Below are 18,300 nucleotides of genomic sequence, written 5' to 3'. Positions count from 1 at the left end.
TACGTCATTTGTTTCGACGATTTGTTTCTATGGCGTTGAGATGGGGAAATGCGGGGGACAACCGGGCAAATTGTCTTCTCAACTCGTACCTAAGCTCAACCCAAGGAAGGCAGTATCGCTTGTGGGGATGACGTGAAGTTGGGAGAACCAAAGGCGTTTTTCCAAATGATTTTGTTTGCCCTTTGCGGCCTACGATCAGCATTGCGAGGATTTCAAAGTGCTTGTGTAAACAGTTACCAGAGCTCTACGACCCAGTTGCATTTGTATGATCATTTGTATGATATGGCAATGGATCAAATCGGTCTGGGTTATAATATTACATACAGGCATCGGAGAGGGTTCGACATGCCTTAGGGATGTACGAGGATATTGGCAATGGGAGCATTTGACGAGAAGATTTTTGGAAGCCAGTTCCTACAAATTGTCTCTACATGGATTTTACAAAGCTAATCAACTGCATTATTCAGAGTAAAAAAAAAAAAGTTTTTGACACAAATTTTCAAATTTGAGCTAATTGGCAATGACTGCGCGATAGATTAACAATAGTGGCAATTCGGTCTTTCTACTACAAGTGAATATTTTACGCTACCCTTTCAAGTATATCGGGAGAACACAGGCAATCATTTGGACTCGTTCAAACGTCTCCATACGCCCGACCCAAACACCTCCTGTTCACGACCTACCAGGACTTCAGCCGATAGCAAAGAGAAAAGCATTACGCCAGTGCACCGCACGTAATCCCGTCACGCGAGTATATATCCGGCCCCCGAAAGCAAATCCTAGTTCCGACGCCCTAGCAAGCAAGCAAGCTGTGTATGTAGCGCGTATGTAGATATGTAAGCACATGCGTGCAACGCTGTAGCAACGATGGATGAAATGAACCATAGAGGCGGAGAGGCGGCAGCGAAGTGGAGAGTTGCCGAAACGTCCATTTTTTTCCCTTTTGGTTCCTCTCTCAACGTATCTCCTTTTCCGTCTTTCTCTTATATTCTTCTTGTCTTCCCAACACATATTTAGAGAGCGAGTAGGCTTAACGTAGTAGTAGTACAAGTAATTCGGTTCTCATCAAGGTGGTTTTTAGAACTGGAAGAAATTCCCATTAGGACCGTTCTGGGGTGGGGGGTTTGGAGCAAAGCTCTCGGATACTGGAAGGGGCCCGAGCATATCGTTCTGCATCATATAGCGCATAGTATCCTCGTACGAGACCGGGTCGCCGGGGCTGCCACCGCCAAATCCCGTTAGTGTGAGCCCGAGAGCCTGCTCAAACCCGTCTCCGAGACTGCCGTAATCGAAATCATTAGGCCCGAATGGCGAGGCCATCCAAGGCATTAACGATTGTTCTGGTCCCGGCCCCGGTCCCGGTCCCATTTGTAAATTCCCCCTTGGTGGCGGACCACCCGTCGGGTCGTACATAAAGGGCTGGTGGGGCTGCGGTGCCGCGCGCAGCCACGCTTGAAACGCCTGTGCGTCGTTGCTATCTACACCGGGCGGAGGTGGATTCGAGCCGTTGTTACGTGGTGGGCCGTTGCCGGTTGCTATTTCTGAAAGTAGTTGGAGGGGGGTGTTCGTTGGTTCGGGATTTGACCGATGTTGATGTTGTTGCTGATGTTGTTGCTGCTGTTGCTGCTGTTGTTGTAAATGTATGCCTACGTCGTTACTATCGTCCCTTGGAGATGCCGACCTCTTAGCATGATGGGCTGCCACAAGCTCCGACTCTTCATCGCTTTGGCCTGCCTTGCCTTGAGCCTGGCCCTGCCTATAAAACCAATTACGCAACATGGCCAAAACAAGGAGGAATTTACTAGCAGGTCGTGACTTGTCCGATGCTGCAACCTCTCGAAATTTCTCGAGCAGCTTCTCGAGATACTCGGCAACCTTCATATTGTCCTTGTTAATGACTTTACCTAATTCGGAATCCGAGTTGCTGGCGCTGAAATACATTTTTATTAACACGACCACGGCATACGCGACCCGAACGAAACTAAAGATCGGGATACAACGGATGCTATGGACGTCCATAGACAGAAAGGTCTCGAAAATGCCATCAATGGCGGTAAGACATGACGATAGAGCGCTGATATGAGACGGGGTTAGAGAATCATCTAAACCTGGAATTGGTTCCCGAAGAGAATCAGCGTTACAGGGAGGTCGATATTCATCTGCACTCTTATCAACGTGTAATGCGATTTCGTGCATATACAGGTTGAGTACATGGAAACCAAGTACAAGGGATGCTGCTGAAGATTAGCTAACACGATAATCCAGGTGAAATTAATACCAACGTACGCCTCTTATCTGATTTAGGGATAGACTCGCTATACTTAGAGAGGTCACGTTCGAATCCTCGAAGCGCATACTGTACTTTTTGCTCTGAGACATTAACAAAGACACTGGGATCATCCATTGAGAATTGGATGCCTACGTCCTCGGCGAGTCGATGCGTCCAGACAAGATGACAGAGATACCTATCCGTGGGTGCCGCATCTGGAGAAGATTCTAGGATATCCATACACTCGGTCATAAACGACTGCCATCTAATCAGGTTCGGACGGTGCAATGCCATCGATACATTCGAAGAAAGGAAGTAAACTGCGAGCCACGTCCGTCGTGCTTCGATCGAGGTAGGGTCTGGGAGGGGCTGTTGTCTGAAAGGATGGTCGCGCCAGGTATACGGTACGAGTCTCGACTTTGGATTATACTTCCTCCTGCCCAAGCCAATGTCGATTGACATGACAGCCGCCAAATGTACGAACTGGTAAAACTTCAGCTCCTCAAAATGCTCAGGTGGATAGTACCAGATGACGCTGACGAGGATCGACTGAACCAATTCCAAGGATTTCTTGCCCGAGATGATGATGTGATCGGCGAATATCTGCATGATCTCCTTAACTAACTGACGTTGAATCTTCGGTGTCTCGGATGAGGCAGCTGCAATAACAGCGAGGAATAAGATCGGTTTCGTCTTACGGATTTCGGTGGCAGTCGTGCCTTCGGGAAAGACGACTGCCGGTAGATGAGGTACCATATCTTCCATATAGCGGGTGAAAAGGGCGGTGGCTTCGCTCATGGTTATTAACCCACGATCGACTATATCTGGCGGCTGCTGCTCTGATCCAACGCTAGACTTAGGTGCTGCTGGCGAAGCACTGGCCACACCAGGAGAGCCAGGTATCGATTCGGCGAACTTTCGTTTCTGACCGGCCATTGTTGTCGGTGGTGCGATTGGACGCTTCTCGGGCGAGGCAACGGGATGGGATTGGGATTGGGGTTGAGGTTGAGGCTGAGGTTGAGTATCTCGAGGCGGAGCGCCCCAATCTCTTGCGGGTGCAGTATGATTGTATCCGAAGGCATGGTCCTCCGATGGGGGCGGATGGACAGCATTGTTAGTTGTTCCTCTACTCGCCTGGAGGCTTGCAGTCAAAGCATCTATTTTCTTCTCCAGTTCTGCGACACGGCTATCCGTCTTTTTCTGCCTTTTACGCGTGGGCTGCGTCACGATGCAGTTCCTCCCTGCCTTTGCACATCTCTTACATGGTCCATCCGGGTTCGCGGGATCAGGCTCACATTTCACCTTCAACCCACGACAAGCTTCGCAGGCCCGCGGCCGCTTAGGATCGTTTGGATCATGCACCGCATTGGGAGTATCGCTGTTGGCCGAATGCGAATGACCGTTCGGGGTTTGGGGGGTGAAGCCGGTCGTGGAAGCTGGTGGTGACGGACCAGCTGCCTGAGCTTGAAGCTGCTGTTGAAGTGGTGAATCGGGGAGTTCTGGTTGTGTTGATGTTTGGACTGGTGTAGGTTTTGATGATAATGAAGACGATGCTGATGTTGATATTGATGCGGGGATTCCTGCGGCGGCGACTTGAGATGATAGCGTATTCGTTGGACCATTGACGACAATTGAGTCCTCACCGGCATCACGAAGACGTGGGTCAAGTGAAGCTGGATCCATCTCGAACTTTTTTTTATATTTTTTCTCCGCCCGCCGAAAAAAAAGATCGAGATGCCCGCTTACCGACTTGGTGCTAGAGGCTCACAAGTACAATTGCGTACAATGTCGCAGTAGTAGATGACCGACTCGGCGGTTGTAACGGTCAACATAACACCCGGCGGCCGACGGTAGGTATAAGATGTACATGGGAGGGAAATCAACGGGTAGGAATTTCGTCGACGAGTGGCTGGACCGTTCAAACCGTTCAAAAGCCTTGGGGCCTTGGGGCTTTAGGTCTTTACTTGGTGCTACAAAGAACTGGGGCAACCCGTTCCGGTTCCACTCTTTTAACTTAGGTACTTTACATGGAGGTAAGAGGTACCTAGACTTATAACGGACTTCACCTGGGCAGTTTCTGCTTTTCCACGGCAGGTTTTAAGGTACTTCCATTGTAATAACTCGATATTCTTCCCAGTTGCTTTTCCTCCTTTCTCTTATTGGTAAGTTCTCAAGTAAAAGGAAGTGTTTGAACCTCAATTATTTATTTTGTTAGGTACTTCATGATGATTCATTCAGGATTTAGTTCTACATACATGGTTAGTAGGTGCCGTCATCAGATCAACGGATTTACACGTAGACAAATACCGCCAATCCCGGTTGCTGACAAACGAGCATCATTCTCATCTTCCCTGCGTAACTCAAACAACTCCACATCAAGATTCATTCTTAGAAAAGTCTATAAAATAATAGATTTTATCACTTCGACAGTTTATACTACCATAGCCCGCAGTAGACTTTAGCCACGTGATGCACATATTACAATCACTTCCGGACCAACGGGATGGATGCCCGTTTCCTTCAATACTTTAGCCTTGGTATAAGACGTAATAACTCGGGAAGGCTTAACTTGACAGGAATACTGATAGAGAGGTAGAGACCTAAGCTATGTTGAAGTATCTGAATAGTTTCGCATTCCGTAAGATAAAGGATAAGATAATATACAAATATTACCAAGCTAACATTAGAAGGTAATTTTATCTGTCTCTTATCTATTAGCTACTTCCTCCTCCTCCTCCTCCACCAAAACTCCCAAGATAGCACGATTTAATATGGTCAACTTTCAACAAACGGCCGTTGACCATGTGATATTATTGGTTATTGGACTATAATTAAAACTGTAAAAGACATTCCCGTATAACTACTAAATGCTTATCCTGGGTAAGTTAATATGTTACTTACGGGTGGCCAGCGCAGCTGAAATGAATAGGACAAGTTGGTGGTAGATTAAATATCTCCCTTAGGTGGTTGCCAATATCAGCTCAGTGTTACGGGATCATATCGAGGATTCTTGTGTAAGTAACTGAACCAAAACTAAAAGCAATGCGAAGCAGTTATATGTATGCATGGGATCAGGTCGGTCTTATGAGAAGCTATTCGTCCGAGACCTCGGCGACTGTGAAGATTCTAGGGGTACGTTATATTAGGCGGTGGCTATACGAAAGAAGTAAGTTGGAGGAAGAACCGGCTACAATTTCCTTCTTTCTGAAAGAGCGACGCCGCAGAGAAGATCATCACACCTAATTTATCTGTCTACTGCTAGAAGCATCCGGCTGCATGAGACATGTCCGGATTAGGAGTAGATACACGTAAAATCATGGGACTACGCAATCAGAAGTACCTCATATGCCTAATGTAGGTATTCGAGGCTCTTGAAGCTTCAACAAGCCGGCGGCATCGTATTATTAAAGATATGTCTGCAAAACCCATTTCGTGATATCTTTAGAGCTAGCCTTTGGAGTGTGTAGTTTTTCTCTCTCAGCAAACTCAGATGTCCCGATCTCATATTTATCTTGGCCTCTACATTTAGACAGACCAATCATGGTCGCTAACACGAAATAGATTCGCGACCTGCTGATAACATTTTAAAGTCTCTACCAAGATTACAAGGCGTAAGCCCCCAGTTCAGATAGCCGTGCGCAGGTCACAAGGACTCGGCGGAAACGCTCACGAAACGGACGAACGTCTGTTTCGTGCGTAGGTCTCAGATCTGTTTGCTCGTTATTATTGCGTAGGAAATACCTGCGGCGACAGTTTAATCATTTTTATGTGTTCCATATATGCACGTAAATAGGGTGACGCTCTGACCTTTTCACCTTTTCGGTAATACCAAATTTGCCTTAGTCGATCTTAGCCTCATTCGAAATTAAATCCCCCGGGTTCTCCGATAGGTACAAAGCTGGTGCACGTGGATATGGGCTGACATATCATATTAGACCCCTGGCTCACTTCCCTGGAGATGAGTTGAGTACGGGGTGAAAGATAACGAATGGGACCCGGGTATTGCCGTAAACGGGTAACGAAACAAAATTCGTCGACGAGTCCCAGTTCATGTCCGGAGGGGAGATAGCAAGGATCTCGATGGGAACAAAAACCAATATTTCCAAGATGAGGAACCGGCAAACCCCCAGCTTAAGTATGTACATGGCACGGTGACGACAGTTGAGACATTCTCGAGTTAAGACAAGGCTATTGTCGACCCTCGGTTCGCCTTAACCCTATATCTGGCATATTATATATCATCCTCAGCTGCAGATTTAATTATTAGAGTCAGGGATGTTCATAACCCCAAGTGTTAACCCCTGCTACTGCATAACAAACAAAATGGACCTCGAGCCCTTGGCTACCCTCCTGTTTTCTTAGCCGGGAACGAATTTCGAGGAGAATTCTCGCTTAAGTCTTCCGCGCTCGTTCACCGTCGATTGGTGACTGCGTAACTGCAGCATAAGCTTCAATTCCAACTACGGATTCGGAGCCGGTATATGTATTCCCTCGCCGGCAAGCGAAGAGGGCTTCTCACCTCAGCAACAAGCCAACCGGTATTGCTCCGGGGTCGAAGGCTTAAGACTCCGGTCCCGATATGTCTATCGTCCATGCCCGGCTCTCGATCATAGGAAGCAGTGATGACCTCGCGATACCGGTAGCCGATCGTATCCAGACCGACATAGTACCGCTCACTAGCGAAGGATCTAAGATCATTGCCTCGGGTGTGATTCTATTTGTTCTCACCGCATTATGGACCGCCCTACGATTTTGGAGCCTTCGACGAAGTGGCCGAGCATTCATGGTGGATGATGGATTGAACATTGGAGCGGTGGTCCTGTTCTATGGCCTCATAGCGATGGAAATCTCTATGGTGCTAGCAGGCGGTTTGGGCCATCACGTCGAAGAGCTACAGGATTGGCACGTAGTACGACTTATGAAGGTTCGTTGGTCTAGTCTATTAATTAAATACCACAAGGCGACTTCACAACCACCTTCTAAAATCCTATCCCATTACTATGAGCGACAAAAGGCAAGCACTAACAAGTTTAATCACTACAGACTATTTATGCTGGCCAATTCCTATATGTGGCATCGTTCGGCCTGATAAAAATCAGTGCTATCCTGATGTTAATACGTATCTTCTTCGACCACCGGTTCAAGCTTGCTGCTATAGCCACCCTGGTTTTCACCGTCATTTGGATGGTTGCGAGTATGCTCATCGAGTTTCTAATATGCCAGCCAATTGAAATGAACTGGCACGTTGGAATGGCCGGTACTTGCGGAGATCAGAAGACGGCTTTCGCAGCAATGAGCGTCATCGATATCGTAAATCAGCTCATGATCTTGGCCCTGCCTCTACCTATGATCTTGAAACTTCAGATGGAATGGCGGTACAAAATTGTCACCATTTGCATATTTAGTATCAGTATACTGTGAGAAAGACTCGTCTCCCGAACAGCCAGCATCTAAACTAACACATCTCGCACCACATATAGTACATTGATCTTTGGCGTTATTCACCTTTCTGCAATTACACAGATTGACTTTGCCGATATACCATACACGATAGCACATACAACCCTTTACGGAACATGCGAGGCCGGCATCGCTATCATAGTGTCCAGCTGCCCCCTCCTTCGACCTGTATTTGACGGGGTGCTCTCAATACGTTCATACAGAGACAAAACATGGAGAGACAAAGGCACAATTCTTACGCTATCCAGGACACGTAAAAGCACGAAATCAAGCGGGTTTACTCGGATGGGTACCGAGTCGCGAGAGGAGCTCGAGTTAGGTAATATGGGAGCACATCGAGCCAAGCGAGATACGTTTATTACAGTAGGAAAACGGCCTACATTCCGCGAGGACGACGATAACAGCTCTTTACGAAAGATTATAGTAACGAACGAGACTATCATCAGTAGAGTCAAAGGAGAGCTATAATTTTAATCCAAATATTTTGCTTTTTCGATTGGGTCATCTAGGGTCTAGAAAAAATCAAACCGAGCCGCGAGGCTCACTTGCAACGGACGTTATAATTGTATTTGGGACGGAGTTGCCATAATCGAATTCAGCGCGCGTTTATAACATTACTACTTAAACCTGAACGGCGATTCAGGTAGTAGTTAAATGTTTCGGTTTGGAGCCTATAGCTCCTTTCATCTCCTTGATGTATCACTATGTTTACCGTACGATATGGGCATTGTTTCCAAAAGCATGTACTTACGCCGGTGGACACCATTTTCCTTATTGTATACCTAGGTACTCGCATAGAGACCATAATTAATTTACGGCAGGGCATGAGCTTGACTAGACGATGTCAAGTCAGTGTTAGATAATAATCGGGACAATGATTACTGAGGCGCTAAATGGATAATCTGGTCTATGCGATATTACGGGTGGATTGGATCTGAACGAGAAGCACGAGGATACACTGACTCTTAATCGCTATAGGAGATTGAAGATAAAGAAACTAATGTCAGATTAGATTGACTATTTTCATATAGAAAATAAACCGGACTAAGATATCGTTACATCAGCCGTGCATACCTTGAAGCGCTTACTACCTTAGCGTATAGGGGGGGGGTTACTAAACGGTATATATACCGTATATATACTGTTTAAAAAAATGAACCGCTCCGATTCGTGAAGGGAAAGGTTCTAGTTATAAATTTTAGTACATTAAGCCTAATTGAGCAGTTCAAATAAGTATAAACGTGCTAAAATAGAGACCGCTAAGCTAAATTAAGCCGCTTATATAATAAAGACGCTCAAATTAGATTGAGCCGTATTATTACGGCTCATTATGACTGAGCCGCTCAAAAGTCTGAACGGCTCAAAATTTCGAGCGGCTCATATGGTATATAGGCATATGCGGCAAAAGGGAGGTGTACAGCACCATACTAATTGTATGGTGCTGTACTTTCATCTTTTACTTGTCGCATATTTATTTTTACTTAAATGTTACAGCTATTGCTACGAGGTTCAAGTCACAGAATTTCATTATTTTTTAATTGGTTAAGTCACAGACATCATTCAAATAGACCAATAGATATAAGCAGTCACGTTACGCGCGCACGTACATGGTATTCTTAATATGGTATATATGCACGTAATAAGGCAGGTGCGCACACACCACCCACACATAGACCACATATAAGGCCACACATACTGAATCAATTGAGTCTATTCAATTCAGTCTATTCAATTCAGTCTATTCAATTCAGTCTATTCAATTCAGTCTATTCAATTGAATCTATTGTATACTACCTGTGTAGGGATTGAGCTGTACGCATACGGCTCATTTGATTGGACGGTTCAAATCTCTGAGCGGTTCAATTTTTTAAACGGCTCAATTTTTTGAACGGCTCATTCTGATTGAGCGGTATTTATACCGTTTACTTGAATGGAGCGGTATAGATACCGCTCAATTGAAATAAGCCGTATAGATACCGCTTAAACCCATATACGTTTCAAAGAAATTGGCACGTGCGGCGGGGGAGCCGTATATATACTATTCAATTAAATGAGCCGTTAAAGTAGGGATACGTAAATAAATATAAGCCCTTATTATATTAAGCGGTATATGTATGGCTCAATATATTGAGCTGAATATATACCGTTTAGTAAACCCCCCCCAAGACGGTAAGGTATTTCCTTCCCTCTCTGTGACGTCTGGAAGATATATGTATGTATTTCCGTACCGATGTATTCCGTACCCAGCAGCATAGTAGGAAGGCGGTATGAATTTTTAGCTCTATCCAACGGCAGAAAGGCCCCACTCCCGAAAAAATAATTTGGACCTGGTCTCGAATCTCAATTCAAAGCTTGTCTTGCGATACAAGAAAATTTCCGTCTTGAAGCGCAAAACTTCGTAATCGGCGCAAATGGTCTCAATAAAACCGAATTTGAAGCGCAAAGCTTCCGTGGTCGAGGTAGATCACCCAAATCAGCCTCAATCCGATGATGAGTTCGGAGATGGTCTTCTAGAGGGTGTGCTAGAAGGCGAATCCGATGATGAAGAGTCCGAAATAGAAGATGACGACAACGACATTGAGGGGGATACGTTCGATGCCGATGATGATGAATTGGACAGTGACGATATACCAACAGATGATGAGGAACCAGGGAAAAAACAATTACAAAATGGAGTCGAGTCTGACGAAGAAGATGTTGGCCCTCACTACAAAATTGAAACAGACGCCAATGGGGGAACCAGATACGTTTACGATGAGGTTGACCCCGTATACGATTCAGACGATTCTGACGCTCAAGAACCCGTAAACACGATCGGAAATATACCCCTTTCGTTCTACGACTCATACCCTCACATAGGATATGACATCAATGGGAAGAAGATTATGCGTCCCGCTACCGGTGAGGCTTTGGACGCTCTATTAGATAGTATCGAGGTGCCGAAGGGTTGGACTGGCCTCACGGATCCTGCAACCGGCAAGCCATTAAACCTGAGCCAGGACGAGTTAGAGTTATTACGACGAGTCCAGATGAACGAAATTCCCGAAGAAGGATATGATCCGTATCCAGTAAGTTTCATAATTCCCTTCTATTTTTCTCCTTCTAACATAGGTTCAGGATACTGTCGAATGGTTTACGAGTTTTGAGGAGACGATGCCTTTGAGCGCCGCCCCAGAGCCAAAGCGACGCTTCTTACCTTCAAAACATGAAGCGAAACGAATAATGAAGCTAGTCAAGGCAATTCGGGAAGGTCGAATACTACCGTATAAACCTCCAGAGGAAAAGCAGAGGGAAGAAGAGGAGGAGGAAGAAATCCATTATGATTTATGGGCCGACGAAACGCCTCGGCCCCCTAACGTAATGCACATTCCCGCCCCCAAGCTTGCTCCTCCTGGCTATGATCTTAGTTACAATCCACCCCCAGAATATCTCCCTACCGAGGATGAGAAGAAGGCTTGGGCCGAGACCGAACCGGAAGAACGAGAAAAGGAGTATTTGCCCCAAAAATACGACTCTTTACGGAAAACTCCTGCATACGATCAGTTCGTCAAAGAACGCTTCGAAAGGTGCCTTGATCTCTACCTTGCGCCTCGAATACGGAAGAATAAGTTAAATATCGATCCTGCATCATTACTCCCTAAGCTTCCGAGACCCGAGGAGTTGAGGCCCTTCCCTACTATCGCGTCGATTGAATACGCTGGTCACGAGGGTAGGGTGCGATCTGTTGCCATTGACCCATCTGGGCAATGGTTGGCCAGCGGTGGCGATGATGGCACGGTGAGAGTGTGGGGCCTCGCAGACGGTAAACAGCAGTGGAAAGTCAAACTAAGCAGCGAGGACCCGGTAGATGTAGTGCGATGGCGACCGGGTCAAGAAGCTTCAATCATATCGGCTGCTGTAGCCGAAGATATCTTCTTCATGATCCCATCATTTGGGAGCCCGGAGCTAGAACAGACCAGCCGGGATATATTGGATGCAGGATTTGGTTATGCCACCAACGGCAAGCAGCTAACAACGGCTAACGGAGCGGCACGAAAAGATCCTCCGGCGAAGTGGTCACGACCGGGAGCACGCCTAGAGGATGAGGGTGTTCTACTAAAAGCTACAGTTCGCTCACCTATCAAGTCAATCAATTGGCACCGACGAGGAGATTTCTTCTGTACGGTATCCCCTAGTGGGCAAAGAAGTTCCGTGGCCATTCATACCTTATCCAAGCATCTTACTCAAATCCCCTTCCGAAAGCTTCCTGGGTTGGCACAGACGGCATCCTTCCATCCTTCGCGACCTATGTTTTTCGTCGCGACCCAAAGGTCGATACGGTGTTACGATCTCCAAAAACAAGAATTGGTCAAGACCATTCAGCCTGGGGCCCGCTGGATCTCATCATTTGATGTGCATCCTGGCGGTGACAACTTAGTTGTTGGATCATACGACCGTCGTTTGCTCTGGCATGATCTTGAGATGTCAAACAGGCCGTATAAGACAATGCGATTCCATCCTCAGGCAATCAGGGCTGTCAAGTTTCACCGTACCCACCCACTATTTGCGGATTGCAGCGACGACGGTACTCTACAAATATTCCATAGCAAAGTTGTGAGCGATCTGATGGAAGGACCGACTATTGTGCCTGTGAAGATGCTCAAAGGACATAAGGTGGTCAACAGACTTGGCGTAACAGATATTGATTGGCATCCCCAACATCCATGGTGTGTAAGTGCGGGCGCCGACGGAACATGTAGATTATGGACATAAGCTCGGCTTTTATGGAAGGGAACGGGTGGGTGCCTAGTAGTAGAGCACGGTTCACCAGTCCTCCATTATAAAGAGTCTTGTAGCGACGGCGTTTAGAGAAATATACCTTCTATATAACTATACATTTAAGAACTCCTGGCTTATTCTTAGGATTATGTACATACATAGGTACCTAGCCTTACATGCTATCACCTGGTTATATTCAAACGAACTATAGCCTATCGGTCCTTGACTCCACTCGTTTCACCACTTACTTCACCACGGCGCCCAATCAATAGAGGTATGTCATCTTAGTTTCCCGCCCAGTGATTTGCCGTGTCTTCTGCAAATCGTGAATGGCCAGCCAGGCTACATTATACACACGGCAGTGTTAGACTGGGCTAACAAGGCATTGCCCATCCAACCATTACTGCCCAATGATCCGATCCTCCTCTTCCTTTATATCTCTCTACCTAGAATACTTACTGTTATTGTCATCCTAGAGTATGTAATCATCATCATCATCATCCATCTACTACTTTGTCTACATCTGTTTATTAACATGATATAATACGGAGCTGGCCCCCTTTTGACAAGATATGTTCTCCCCATGCTAGCAAAGAGCAAGTTTTCTGCTTCAATATTCACATCCCGACCGCTTATCATTGCTGTATATGCCATCGTTATCAGCTAAAGAGGGAAGGAGAGAAATATAATAACGATGGTGCTCTATATCACCTCCTCGAATACTCAACCATTTTTACGGAGGTTGTTCGGGATTGATCAGGATGATGGATCTATGGTCGATTAGCAAATTACGATACCATCTCCCTACCACATCCAAGGCCAAATATAGACGTTAGTATAAACAATAACTTAAACAACAACTCCTCTATTACCGCCAAGACGAAAAATAGTGTTAATCCCGTACCGTGGTCTTAGTACCGGGACAGCGGGATTATGACGTTGCCGTTGCTCAGGCCCCTCTTGTGGCAGCGTAGCAAGTCACATGCTAATTAGAACTAGTTATCTATGTTATATTTGTACGAGGTAGTAGCGCTATTTATACGGGGTGAGTAATTTTAACGAGAGCTCACTATTTGTTACCAATTTAATGACTTAAGACACAGCCTACTTACGGCTCAACGATCGATACGGCGTCAAGAGAGTAAATATATATACTTGGCCTATGGATACGGCCAGTAAAAGATAGGACATCTACACTAGCTAAGTCTCGATGAATCCACGCCCAAGTTTCCAGACTTCGGAAGCAAGACCGTGCTATGAGGGACCCACCGAGATGGGTACGACAAGAAATGTTAATGTATACCTAATCTGGACAGCAAGGAAACAGAAATCAACCCCCTAAGAAAGGCCTAGGAATATCTGGATGTCGTGAACCGGTACTTAGAATGGGTGTAGTCGGTTTGATAGGTACTACTATCGGAAAACAGCAAAGAGACTAATGGTACTTTGGCCTGAACCGGGCCAGGCATATCTACCTACGGATCGATCCATCAGTCCATCGCCCGTTAAGATGGAGCTAGAACAACCACGCCTAAATTTAGATGCGTTAGTATTTTTGCGTTTTACGAACAGAATCTCGACCTACGAAGAATGCTCGCTACTCCAATAGCTCAAACTAAGACCGTACCGATGTTCTCTCTGCGGCGTTCAGAGTTATAGCACTCTGCAACCCCTCGTTGTGTCCCGCGATCGATCTAGGTATCTAATATGACACCAATACTCATTGCTCTACGGAAGCGAACACGACGATAAACTTTACTCAAGAGTAAATGGTTGAGAAGTGGTCTCGTCGGCCTGCGCATTATTTGGTGTCAATGCGGACCTACACGATACCGATTTTACCCACCTCTAAGGCTATTCGATCAGCATAGAGTTTCGAAAGAAAAGTGGTATGAAAATATTTTTTTCTCGCTCATCTAGTCTAGTCTTATTTTTAGCACTAGGCGAGCAGCGACGATGCAAGGGAAGAGGAGGTCGAATACATAATAAGGTTGCCATCCATCAGTCTGTCTGTACCCCTATTATTCTCCAAATCCTTTTTTTTAGTATTTTCTTGATTGTTCATTCTATTTCTCCCTTTCTTTAGTCAATATTCTATGTATGGTCGAAGCTGCGTGGATATTTCAATTTGGAAATGTTCTATCACGGGTCACGAGCTTACTACTCGACACGGTCGATCGGCAATTTCTCATTCTATGCACAGGAAGCCTTGTCCAGTGTGCCTGTGTTTTCTTCTTTTTATTCTCTGGTTTATTTTATTTCATTTTCATTAGCTGCGGATACTGCGACTACATAGCTGTACGATCAATCCCGACACACCGGCTAGCAGCCATTTATTCGGGTTGATGTCCGGAGGCGGGGGCACGGCGGTGGTAGCGACAGTGGCGGATATCCGACGCGCTTAAACAATGGGCAAAAAGAAAAGTGAAAAAGAACTTCTTTGCAGAAGACGTCCCCGCATTTGACAGTCTCAAATCGGGTTACGCGGATCTGAGTGAGATAAAAAAGAAGAAATGTGTGGCGGTGCGGAGAATCAGAAATGGTGATGGAAGATACTGCCTCGGGTCCCAATTGGGGGAACGATAAGTCAACCTTCTTTTTCGTTTCTATATGCGGTGTTATGGAGCACGGCGACCGTGATAGTGGTTGCGCGATGCAATGCCAGATGATGTAGGCTTGCAGCTGGGGGCTTGAGATCTAGAAAGGGCTACATGACGACAGGGCTTGGATGTGACAGGATGTGACAGCGTCACCTTGGACTACGTTCAAAGTTGAACAGAAAGATGATGGGTGATGGGTATTACATACCTGGAGGCAAGATACCAAGGGATATACGAGCAGACATCATAAGTACCTACTTATGGGTATGACCGAGGATCGAGATCGAGCACACTACGGAAGACCAAGAGAAGATTCGGGTCACGTCGACATTATCATTCGTTATAATTCGTTATATTAATACCCAAGACGAACTCTCCGGACGTCGCATAGCTTATCTAGAAAACATAAACCTCCGCCTACCCGTATAGGCAAAGTTGAACCAAACTACTGTCTGCCGGTTCAATAGATACCCTCCTTTGAGAATATTAAACAACCCTCCTTCGAGAATATTAATGCCCTCCTTCGAGAATATTAAACAAGAGCCAAGTCACCACGGCTCTGAAGTCGGAGCTAATCCTTTCTCTTGGACTCTTAGCGGCCTAAATCGAGGACGATAATATCATAACCCTATTAGTTCCTTGTTCCATGGCGAATCTACGCATCGTCAGGACAGCATCAGTTCTTGCTATTCGGAGAAAGACAAGGACATGTTGGGAACTGATTGGATGCCGTCGAGATGGGATCTGAGCACCAGCATCCAGCACCGGGGCAGATGCCACACCCACACTCGGTATACCCTCACATGCCAACGACGAATGCTCGGGGACGACCAGCACCGGGGCGGATGCCACACCCACACTCGGTATACCCTCACACGCCAACGACGAATGCTCCGGGATGACCAGCTCAGGTAGTATTGACCAAAGGAAACCTTTTCTCTCGAGTTACCCTCCCGAACGCCAATCCAAGTATAGGTAGGTATATAACACACAACACCACCCGTATTATTATTCATCGTCATCGTCATCATTGCCCGTACTACTTACGATAAGCAAGATCTTCGGATGGATCGATTAGAGGCATTCCTCACTATTCCTGTTGGCACCATCATCGCTTCAGACCTGGACCCTAAGGATATTCCAGCGGCTCACATAGCGCGGATTGACACCGAACTTGCGAGCATCCTTCCTAATCTTACACGATCGCCCTTAGGCTCAGGCCTCGGACACGTCTTCGTCTCGAATGTTCCTCGCCTTGGCGGTAACAGGGTCGGTAGGGATATCGGACCAGCGCCCGACGTCGCGAAGCATCTCGGCATCATAGTGCTCGTGGGCCGAGGGGACGACGCACCACGACATGCTAGTCGCCATCGAGGAGCGGCTCTTGGGAGCTTTGGTCATCAAGTGCGTGGTGCTCCAATAGTCGACTGGACCGACCTGCTCGGCACGTCCGACTCGGGGAAGCCAGCCGTAGACATTGCCGTCAAAAGACTGGTTCTCGTTGGTGTAGTCGAGCGCGGCGATGGCTGCCGTGGTCAAGGGCTGGGCACTATCGTCACCGACGAAATAGTTGCGGTTGATGTAGTAGCCCAAGTCGGGCCGAGACACGAAAGGGTCGCCATGCCTTAAGGTGGTGTCCGTGTTAGAAGATGACGGCGCGTATTGCATGAAGGTGTAGTTCGCGTCGCCATCGGTCATCACGTGCTCAGTGCCGTTGTTGATACGATGCATGTTCTTAATTAGGAGGCACCGTCTGGGCTGAGTGGCAGAGCCGTCAGGTCGTGTACAAGGGAAGTTTTCGTCGTTGAGGTGAGGGGGACGGTACTCGGTGAAGTTGTCGATATAGAAGTAGTCAGAGGCCTCTCCGCCATCGCACTCCCGGTCCGGTTCGGAGCTTTGGTCGGCGAGGACGGCGTTAGTAGAGCCTGACGTTTTAGGAGACATGTTTAATAAAAGGTAGTAAGGTTGTGTAGGTCAAGTATTTTTAAGTTAAGAAGGATGGTCGTTATTAGCTAAGGCAAGGGGGAATAGCTGGTGCGCTGCCGGGCCACTCTTCTCGTCAGGACGTGGTGGAATTGCTTGGCGTTGACTGTTGGCATATGCTTTAGAGAGAACGATGGTTACGCTTAGACGATATCTTCGACATACATCCGTTATCGAGATGGATACAATATATATGTAGGTATATAGGTAGGGTATAGGGTATAAGGTATATGGTATAAGGTATAGGTTGGTGTGGGCCGAGGAATAGTACGGCAAACAACTATTAGAGTCGCTGCCGCCTCCGTTATGCCCTTTAGGTTCTCTTTAAGTATACTTATGTAGAGAAGTAGAGAGGAAAGAATGTGGAGGGGGCCAAAGTCGTGGGATCCGTTGGCTTTTATATGTTGTTCAAATGCTGCAAAGGTACCAAGCCCAATGGGATCTTGTTAGTCCCAAGGCTCTCTCAGTGATTCAACCCGGCATTATGAATGCCTGTACTGGTGAATGGCGGACCGGATGTTGTATTCACTATCGAAGCTAGCATCTGAATCACGGGCTGTGTAATAAGTACTGCGCGCAACTCACGGAGCTTTCGCAGGAGATATGTTAGGTACATACCTGGGGGTAGTTACAGGGTTCCCGGCAAAGACAGCATTTGACATACATATGTACACGTCCAATAACTACCTAATGTAGGTATTCGAAAAGTTCTTATGTCATACTAGTACTACATCTTTAACCTGGGTTCTTTACGTACTGCATATGTATACCTATATGTAGACCTACCTATATGTATCCAACATATATACGTATATGCATACACAACTAGAATAAGACTGCTGCTAGGACGAGGAACCAGAGGGGATAACGAATGGCTAAGATATGTTTAGTATACCACCGCCTCACTCTTTCTTAGGCTATCCTGTAGTTTGTTTATGCGGTATGTAGGTATCCATAGGAGGCTATTTCATCTTCTGCATCAGTGATCAGATGAGTGAGGTTTTTTTTTTCCTTCCTTTGACATGACCAATGGTTAAGCATATGTTTCGTTAAACCAAGTTGCCCAGCTCGAAGCTAGTACCTTGGACATACATACAGTGTGCGTACCTAGTGTATTGCGCCAACCCCAGGCCCAGGTTAAGTCAAGGACAGGGGGGGTTCTGGGGCCCTAAAGCCAGACATGGGTCCCCTTGCCTTAAATGGGGGTCTTATGATCGGACAGGACGCCAA

The 18,300-nt window shown here is 46.5% G+C and overlaps 4 protein-coding genes across 4 annotated transcripts; 2 read left to right on the top strand and 2 right to left on the bottom strand.

Annotated features, from left to right (window-relative positions):
- Positions 1 to 507: 507 nt before the first annotated feature.
- Positions 508 to 4,331, bottom strand: F5Y00DRAFT_243075 (uncharacterized protein). The gene is made up of 2 exons (XM_048008617.1): positions 2,287 to 4,331; positions 508 to 2,234 (listed from the first exon to the last, which is right to left on the bottom strand). Exons 1-2 carry the CDS (start codon positions 3,950 to 3,952, stop codon positions 1,078 to 1,080), a joined length of 2,823 nt encoding a protein of 940 aa, XP_047862729.1. The 5' UTR covers positions 3,953 to 4,331; the 3' UTR covers positions 508 to 1,077.
- Positions 4,332 to 6,631: 2,300 nt separating this feature from the next.
- Positions 6,632 to 8,261, top strand: F5Y00DRAFT_137428 (uncharacterized protein). The gene is made up of 3 exons (XM_048004315.1): positions 6,632 to 7,193; positions 7,313 to 7,686; positions 7,750 to 8,261. Exons 1-3 carry the CDS (start codon positions 6,849 to 6,851, stop codon positions 8,195 to 8,197), a joined length of 1,167 nt encoding a protein of 388 aa, XP_047862728.1. The 5' UTR covers positions 6,632 to 6,848; the 3' UTR covers positions 8,198 to 8,261.
- A 1,731-nt stretch (positions 8,262 to 9,992) lies between these two features.
- On the top strand, positions 9,993 to 12,605 carry F5Y00DRAFT_243069 (ribosome biogenesis protein erb1). The gene is made up of 2 exons (XM_048008616.1): positions 9,993 to 10,797; positions 10,847 to 12,605. Exons 1-2 carry the CDS (start codon positions 10,141 to 10,143, stop codon positions 12,479 to 12,481), a joined length of 2,292 nt encoding a protein of 763 aa, XP_047862727.1. The 5' UTR covers positions 9,993 to 10,140; the 3' UTR covers positions 12,482 to 12,605.
- A 3,697-nt stretch (positions 12,606 to 16,302) lies between these two features.
- F5Y00DRAFT_264208 (uncharacterized protein) lies at positions 16,303 to 17,031 on the bottom strand (the record flags this gene model as incomplete). The annotated part of the gene is made up of 1 exon (XM_048011617.1): positions 16,303 to 17,031. One exon carries the CDS (start codon positions 17,029 to 17,031, stop codon positions 16,303 to 16,305), a length of 729 nt encoding a protein of 242 aa, XP_047862726.1.
- Between the last annotated feature and the right edge of the window lie 1,269 nt (positions 17,032 to 18,300).

This window comes from Daldinia vernicosa (genome assembly GCF_022497035.1).
Source record: "Daldinia vernicosa strain CBS 139.73 unplaced genomic scaffold F5Y00scaffold_40, whole genome shotgun sequence".
Classification (NCBI taxonomy): domain Eukaryota; kingdom Fungi; phylum Ascomycota; class Sordariomycetes; order Xylariales; family Hypoxylaceae; genus Daldinia; species Daldinia vernicosa.
Note: the sequence above shows the minus strand (reverse complement) of the source record. Positions and strands in the feature narration are given on the sequence as shown.

Coding starts and splice junctions, on each gene's coding strand:
- F5Y00DRAFT_243075 (XM_048008617.1), bottom strand. CDS start 3,952: ATGGATCCAGCTTCACTTGACCCACGTCTTCGTGATGCCGGTGAGGAC. Junction 2,235..2,286: donor CCCTAAATCAGATAAGAGGC/GTACGTTGGTAT, acceptor AATCTTCAGCAG/CATCCCTTGTACTTGGTTTC.
- F5Y00DRAFT_137428 (XM_048004315.1), top strand. CDS start 6,849: ATGTCTATCGTCCATGCCCGGCTCTCGATCATAGGAAGCAGTGATGAC. Junction 7,194..7,312: donor ACGTAGTACGACTTATGAAG/GTTCGTTGGTCT, acceptor TAATCACTACAG/ACTATTTATGCTGGCCAATT. Junction 7,687..7,749: donor ATATTTAGTATCAGTATACT/GTGAGAAAGACT, acceptor CACCACATATAG/TACATTGATCTTTGGCGTTA.
- F5Y00DRAFT_243069 (XM_048008616.1), top strand. CDS start 10,141: ATGGTCTCAATAAAACCGAATTTGAAGCGCAAAGCTTCCGTGGTCGAG. Junction 10,798..10,846: donor AAGGATATGATCCGTATCCA/GTAAGTTTCATA, acceptor ACATAGGTTCAG/GATACTGTCGAATGGTTTAC.